Source organism: Monopterus albus, unplaced genomic scaffold (genome assembly GCF_001952655.1).
Source record: "Monopterus albus unplaced genomic scaffold, M_albus_1.0 scaffold71.1, whole genome shotgun sequence".
In the NCBI taxonomy this organism is placed as follows: Eukaryota; Metazoa; Chordata; class Actinopteri; order Synbranchiformes; family Synbranchidae; genus Monopterus; species Monopterus albus.
In genome coordinates, this window is record NW_018127951.1 from 330,968 (window position 1) to 338,910 (window position 7,943).

The following is a 7,943-nucleotide window of genomic DNA, read 5'->3' on the forward strand; positions in this document are numbered from 1 at the left end:
AAACGGGGGGGGGGGCACTATATTTTGGCTCTTTACTCTACTGTGTGCCATGTAACTGATTTCTGTCCTTTGCCCAATGACATGCTAATAAAGCTTAACAGTTGAGCCCTTTTCAGATAGGAAGCGGTATGCGCTGTGCTCACCGCAGAGGGTTGGCGCAGCACAGGAGAGGAGGGCGCACACGTGCAAATCACACACGTTGGGCGCCAGTTGCTAGGCGACCAAAAAGCTTTGCAGGAGGTGGTTAGCAGATATTAACAAATTGTTTGAGCAGTGGACAATGTATCTCTCAACATGTCAGCGAAAAGCTCTGGCTTTAGTTGTATTGGTGAGGAGGAGGAGATGAGTTTCAGCAAAGAAGAAGAGGGTGTGGGTCCCTCAAAATCAGCTTCCTCTCAGTTTTCTTTGTGGTCTGTCAGGTTCTCTGCAGTTGGACATGTCAAGGCGTTGTCATAGAGCGCTGCGCCAAAGTTAACCTTTTTTTAACTTCAGCACGGGGACAGCTCTTAATGGGTGTTAAAATTGTTGGTAGTCTTATGTCTTAATTGTTTGACACTTGGTATTGTTGGTCGTCTATGCCGTCATTTGTATTGTCTTGTTTTAAATGTCAGCTGACCAATGTAGATTCCTCTCAACTATGTTGAAATGGCAATAAAGCATTGAGTTGAACTGAGTCTTTAAAATTAGATTTTACAAAGAGTGGCTCTACTTTATAAAGTGACATGCAGGCCCCTGTAGAAACAAAGATCATCATAGCTATCGTTACCTACTTTGTGATGGCGCACACACACACACACACACACACACACACACACACATATTTGCCTGAGACAAAAAAGGTGTCAAAAAGCCAGTTGTTAATCTAATTTCTCTCTGTTTCTCACACAGCAGCAACAAAGAACCATTCATATTTGACTGAAATGATTTCCACATTCCTCTGTCATCTTTCCTTTTCTGTCTCTTTTCCAGCACTTTATCTTTCACCAACACAGATATATTAGCTGCCATTTCTGCAACTGCTTTAGATGCCTTAATTTATTTGCACCTCTTCGGCCAACAACCTGTCAGTATTTCTTAATACACACATGTTTGTACAGTCTCCATCTCTTTCCACTTCCTGCTCTCAGTCACCAGACTGCACTAATAGTGCTTGATGCTCTGAAGCAGGAACTATCTGTTGGTTAACTAGTAGCTCAAGCTGAGCCACTGTGAACAGTGTTTTGTACTCACTGCACCGTTGGAGATTTATTCAAGCTGCAGTTACAGCATTTTCTAGAAAAACAGAAGAGAAGCTTCATTTTGACACAAACACACTGTTCCTCCAATTATGCATGTTTCCATATGTTTAATGCACATACAACAGGTTGTCACCACATTGAGTTTTTGTCCTTCTGTTTGCGCTGAGTGTGATAGAGAAGTGCACACACTCAATGTTTGCACTAGTGCACACGGCACTATTAATGTTGAACAGTAGATGCAGGTTCTGCAGCAACATAAGCTGCCATCCAGGCGACGTCTTTTTTTTTGTTAAATTGCATGTAACAGCAGGGCTCTGTCCAGGTGACCTGTCTCCCACTGAAAATATTTGGCACATTATGAACTGAAAAATACAACAAAAGAGGCCCCAAACTAAAGTAGTGTTGTTAAGAGAAGAGGTGACGCAACACAGTGGAAACAGGCCCCTTCCCAACTTTTTTGAAGTGTGTTGCTGGAATCACATTTATAATGAGCACATGGTTTTCAAAAAACAATACAGTTTCTGTTTCAACATTTGATGTTTTTGTATTATGTTCAATTATATATAGGTTTTAAATGATTAACAAATCATTGCCTTCTGGTTTTATTTACATTTTACACGGTGTCCCAGCTTTTTTAAATGGGCTTGTATTTGAGTTGAAAATTGAAATTGGCATCACTCCTAAAATGTAACTAGAATGAGGACATAGACTCACTGAAGTAGAAAGAGAAATTGATATTTAATTGAAGATTAAACCTTAATCAAAACTTTTGAACCTTCAGCAGAAATGCTGCCCTGCGTTTTGTATGTAAATGTTTACAGATGTGCATGTGCCAGTGCATTAATAATCCAGCAGAGTTGGGGAAATTGAGCTATTTTTAGGTTCCTCCTGTGAATGGAGAGTTTGAAGTGTTGTTACAGAATCCAGAATATGTTGTGCCCCAGGTTTCAATGTTAACATGCATAAAAATGGAAAGCACAAGAGTCTCATTCTGTGTCTGTGTGTGTCCATGTCTGCCTGCTTCCTTCACAGTCCTCAGATCTTTAAGTTCCAGTTGGATGGTATTACTGTTTGATGTAGTCAGAGCTCTGTGTGTGTGTGTGTGTGGTTCCTTTTCATCACCTGGAATCCTCCCATTGGTAGGCATTCCTCTTTCTTTCCCTGCATCTCTACCTCCCTCAGCCCTTGTTCTGCTTTCTCTACAAGTCTGTGCTCTCTGTCATCTCTTCTTTCTTCTCTCCTTCCCTTCCCCTGTCTTTTCTTATTATTTTCCACCCACTTCCACCCATTTCAGTCCAGCTATCTGAGAGGACTGAGACAGTTAATACACAAACCTCCCTCTTTCAGACAGAGCTGTCTTACAAATCAGTGTAGTCAGTAGACCAGTTGTATTTGTGTGTTTTATAATCCCTTTTTCAGTCAAACACACACAGCTAATAGCATCTTGACTTTTTCTGCACTGGGGCCATATTTGCAGGAAACAAAGACCTCTTCTTATTATAAAATGGGAGCAGACTTGCATTATTTTAGCCTTATAGTCACAACTGATTTGGACATAAGGCCTAAATTTGCTACCGTTGTCATGTTATATACAATATAAATCAGCTTGCTCCTTTAGAAGAATTGGTTGTATTAGTGTTTATTTTCTGTTGTCTATGGTGGTTCTGTGGCTTTTTTTTTTTTTTTTGACTGTGTTGCAGTTCTTTTTCCAAATGACAGATATTGTAGCTGTCAGAAATCCCTTAGTCTTGTAATTACAACACACACATGGCACAACATGGCATGAAGGCGGCATTTTTTCCTGGCTGGATGTTTACAGTAATTGGCATCTTGTTCAGTATGGAAATGTTCAACACAAAATACTTTTATGTGTACTTTTATGCCTTCTTACAAATAAAGAGAAAAGAGCTTGAAAGCATTATTAAAATGGCTATATGCAAAATGACACTCTTTGAGCAGTTTCTCCATTTTGGGCACTGATTTTTCTCTTAAGAGAGTGCAGGGCATCTCATTTACAGAACAGATCTCCACTGCTGTTGTAGAAAAAGTATGTAATTTAACTTCAGTTTGACTTAAAGGATAAGATGTGATGGTTTTCCACCCAGTTCTCAGTTGATTTTGTATGAAAGTACAGTGCAGCTCATTGACATGCTCGAACATGAAGGCAGCTCCTGTGGCGATCAGTGAAGAAGCTGTCCTCAGCATCCTCAACAAAGTCGCTGTTAGTAACCACAGCAGGTTGTCTTGTTCTGGCCAAAGCAGCCTTGAACCTGAAAGAGTACTGCAGTTGTCTTGAGTGACAGCTTCTGCCATTATGTGTCTAGTTACAGCTAATCAAAAAGCTCCAAACAAAACCCAAGCTTTCAGAGACCATTTCAAAGATTGTACGTTGTTTCTCACTGCCATTAACAGCACTAAACATCAGAGGAAATGTGTTGTATGTAATACATGCCTTTCCCACCTTGCCAGACAACAAAGTGGTATGGTATTGTATCAAATGGAGAGCACTGCTGCAAGCTTCGAGTGTAGAGGCCATGCTCTTCGCCCTCTGAGCTGTTTGGAGAAAACAAGCAGGGTTAGAGAGGCAGAATTATATTAGAGGCTCTCACTGTCAAACACACAAGCTGTTCTCTCTCTCTCGCTCTCTGGTAGTTGGTGTGCTTCTCACAAATAAACACTCTTTTCAGCTCCTTGCTCTCCTTCTGTCCATTTATCACGCTCTTTTTTTTTTCTCTTTAGTAAGATGGCTGGTTAATTTAATGAAGGAAGTAAGAAGCAGTGATTGATAAAAGAAGAGAAGGAAGGAGGTGGATTTGGTGAATACACAGCCATTTTAAAACAGGCTAAACAAACATGTATATCACAGTCGTGTTGATTCCGTTTTAAAAACAAGAACACAACCTGTAATGCTAATCAACAGGGTTAATTTAATGAAGGAAGTAAGAAGCAGTGATTGATAAAAGAAGAGAAGGAAGGAGGTGGATTTGGTGAATACACAGCCATTTTAAAACAGGCTAAACAAACAGCAAGTGCAGATGTGCAGCAAGAAAATCTTTGTGCCGTCTGTTTCTATATGTACATTAATTCAGTCCAGTTTGCTTTATTTCCATATTCAAGTACATTACATCTGTAATTGCTGTTAGATAAATACATAGAACAAAAATTGTGGGAAATGCCAAACAAATCCAAAGAGTTTCAGTTGATTCTCATGTCTGACAAAGACACTGTGTGGTAGTTTGTCCTTTGATTTGTCTCCCAGATGTAGGCCTCATTACAAATTACTTCAGTAGATTTCAGAAGATATTCTTACATATCCTGTCTCCCTACCTCTCACACTTTCCCTTTAAATGTGTGCTTTCAGTTCAAGGTGGATGGTGAGTGGTGGACATGGATTGACTATGAGCGTTTTCTGGAACTGGTCCAGGCTGACGAGGAGAGTAGGGGACAGCAGACTTTCTCAGCCTTGGACTACATAGCCAAGACTCCCAGCTGGGCTCTGTTCGGAGCCTGCGAGCAAGGTTTCGACCCCGCAGACACACGCTTCCAACGACACAACAAAACCAAAGACATCTCAGGATGCTGATGATGAGAGAAACTGAGAGAGGTAGGGTGAATACAGCAAGCGGTGACATCTGTAGTAAAACATAATAAAGGAAGTAGGGTTTAATGTTTGTATTGTCCCCACTTTGAGTGGACCGTTACCTTCTTCTGGGCAGCTTTTATTTAAACTGTCTACATCTGCCCTCATTGTTGCTTGAAGTTTGATCTTTAATTTTATTGGCCGTATTTGGAATAAACATGTTTGGAATGAGCTGCCTTGTCATTTTTGACACTTCTGCACTTCTGCCAGGCAACATATTGTCAGTGGGACGTTTACACTAATCAGAATCAGAAGCAGCGTTTTTGGCCAGGTGTGTTGGACACGCAGGGAATTTGACTTCGGTACAGTGGTTCTCAATGTGCATGTACAATGTTCTTCTATAAGGAGGAAAGAAGTGAAGTAAACATTTACAGTAAATGATGAATAGCTTCTGTGGTGCTATTTTATGTATTGATCCACCAATAGAAATTAGAAATATCTCAGTGGGATGTTTATCTCATATTACTGTGGAACATGCTGCCATATATCATAATGAAATAGCTTGCGTTAGCTTTCACTTTCATCTTTTGAAGGAAAATCTGGAGCTCAAGAATTTGTTTTGGTCAGGCGGAGCTGTCATATGCTCTGTTTCACAATTCATTGAACAACGGAGAACATGCAAATATTTTGCACAATTAATAGATCACCTCCCTAGGGCGCCTTCCTAGGGAGGTGTTCCAGGCATGTCCCACCGGGAGGAGGCCCCAGGGAAGACCCAGGAAACGCTTATGTCTCTCGGCTGGCCTGGGAACACCCCGGCATTCCCCTGGAGGACCTGGAGGAAGTGTCTGGAGAGAGGGAAGTCTGGGCATCTTTGCTTAGACTGCTGCCCCCGCGACCCGGTTCCGGATAAGCGGAGGAAAATGGATGGATGGATGGATGGATGTGGTGTTGTTGTATTTAGCTACACTTCAGCTGTTTTGTCTATCATATAACAATACACTGTACTACATATAATCCAACCATCTCAAACTGCAGCTTAGTTAAAAACATCTGCACCAAATTTTGGTTTCTGTGAGTCAGTTTGTTACAAACTGTAAGTGTAGTAAGCACTAAAATGAGAAGTACTGTATTTACCTGTAGTAAAAGTCTATAGTAACATTAGAGTTCAGATTCAGTTCATTGCCACTTCATGCATAAGATAAAACATTTAGAAGGAGAAAATAAAGGAACTATAACCTTGTGCATGAGTCTGAGAAACCCCAAGAGATGAATGAAAACCAAATAAGATTGAAGATTACAAACTCTCTGTGTCCTCACTTCATATATCTGAGCATGTTCCTGTCCCACAGAGAGCAGGTGTGTGTGTGTGCATGTGTGAGAGAGATGACTGGTGAAACATATGGTGTCCTGTAACCTTTAAGCCCTGTGGTCTGCTGTGTGCTGTTCAGCCCAGAGTCTGATTGATGAATGAGCCGCTGGCAGTTAAGCAGGCGAGAAGCCAGGTTGGTCTCGGAGCCGAATCACCCACAGCTGATTATTGTCCATCACACAGGTGGGCTGAAAATAAAAGACCTGTGACACTTGACCACCTGTGACACAGCTCTAGGTGAGAGGTTTGTATTGACCCTGAAACTGAAAGCTGTTGATGCCGCTTATGGATTTCACAGGTTGTGTGACAAACCGTTGTGTGATGTGTTTAAAGTACAGCTGTAACACTGCTGCAGAGATAGTATGCAAGTGTGTACCCATACTGCCACTGAAATTCCACAGTAGCCAGCATGCCACTATTTGATCTGTACACTGTTAGCCACACACCTGGTATGTTCACCATAAGAATAAGGCAATCATGTCTCAAGCCTTTGAGTAGTGTTTACATGCCATAGAACTTAATCCAGCAGCAGCTCAGATGTAGTGACTTTGTACTAAATTGTTCTTCGACATCACTGCCTCACCTCAGCTATCTTTTTTTATTTTTTATTTTTTATTTTTTTACTTAACCCTTACTAGGAATTCCTAGATGGCAGCCATATAAATTATTATAATTCAACACAAGATAAAAACAATGGACTCATGAACATTACAAACATTCATAAACACATTTGTCCTTTTTTTTTTTTTAACTTGTACAGTCCAGGTGTTAGTGGCAGCAGACTTAGCTCCTGCAGGGGATCCCGCCCAGGCCAGATCCCTCCAGTGAGTTCTCTGCCTGTTTTGGTGTCACCTCCCAGTTGAACATGCCCCAAATACCTCCATCTCCAGCTGAAGCTTATTTACGCCTAGCATTTATTTTTCCTGCTGTCTGTGGTTTGGCACTCAGGCTGCTGTACATGATTGAGTGTATGGATTTCAGGCAGGTTGCCAAGGAAAAAGCCAGACCTTAGAGCTGAATCACACTCTGCTGATCAATTCCATAAACAGCTAAATAAAGATGTATTCCCTGCCACTGTTAAATGGTCGTTTGGTTGAGATAATTTATAACTGGTTTTTTGTTTAAATAAATACATACATACAGTACAGTACAGTTATTTACAACACGGAAGATATATACTGTACATTAATTTGATTAAACATGTAATAATCATTAAAGAAACTTGCATTACTTTAATAAGTAGATTAACAGTGGTAATTTTCGTGTATTATATATAAATACTTTTTAAACAGAAAACCTCTATTAATTTGTAAACAGCCATTAGCCAGAATAAAGACAGTTGTTTCAATCTAGTGAGAGCAGCGCATTAATATAATGACTCTGACTAATTTTCAGGAGGCTCTGCTGTGGATTTACTGTACCTGCATTCTTTTTCATCCAGCCATGGTGAAGTTCCCTTTGGGCTCAGTAAGATGTATATCAAGAGCTTTTTGTGTGTGTATAGTTTGTAGAGCTGTGAAGCTCTTGTCTGCGCACATGGACATGGTGTTCAACACCAGTCCCAGAGCACAGATGCCTCATATTTAGATGTTGTCCAGAGAAACTGTGTGTACTGTCTATACATGTAGGATACACACGTTCTAGAGAACATTTTCTGAGCTCTTGTAACATGCTTAAAAGGTTAGTCTCTAGTAAAAACACTACTTCTGTAGGCATTGCATTTCAACATAGGAGGTCATAGGTCATCATGCAG

At 40.6% G+C, this 7,943-nt stretch overlaps 1 protein-coding gene across 2 annotated transcripts in view; it reads left to right on the plus strand.

Annotated features, from left to right (window-relative positions):
* tyw1 (tRNA-yW synthesizing protein 1 homolog (S. cerevisiae)) overlaps window positions 1–5,069 on the plus strand; it is a 47,055-nt gene extending 41,986 nt beyond the window's left edge. Inside the window, exon 16 of one of the 2 annotated variants that reach the window (XM_020605643.1) lies at window positions 4,600–5,069. In XM_020605643.1, coding sequence (XP_020461299.1) covers window positions 4,600–4,821 — 222 coding nt within the window. In that variant the 3' untranslated portion in view covers window positions 4,822–5,069. The remainder of the gene's footprint in view (window positions 1–4,599) is intronic. The other variant, XM_020605644.1, reaches the window with a different exon arrangement.
* The last annotated feature ends 2,874 nt before the right edge of the window (window positions 5,070–7,943 follow it).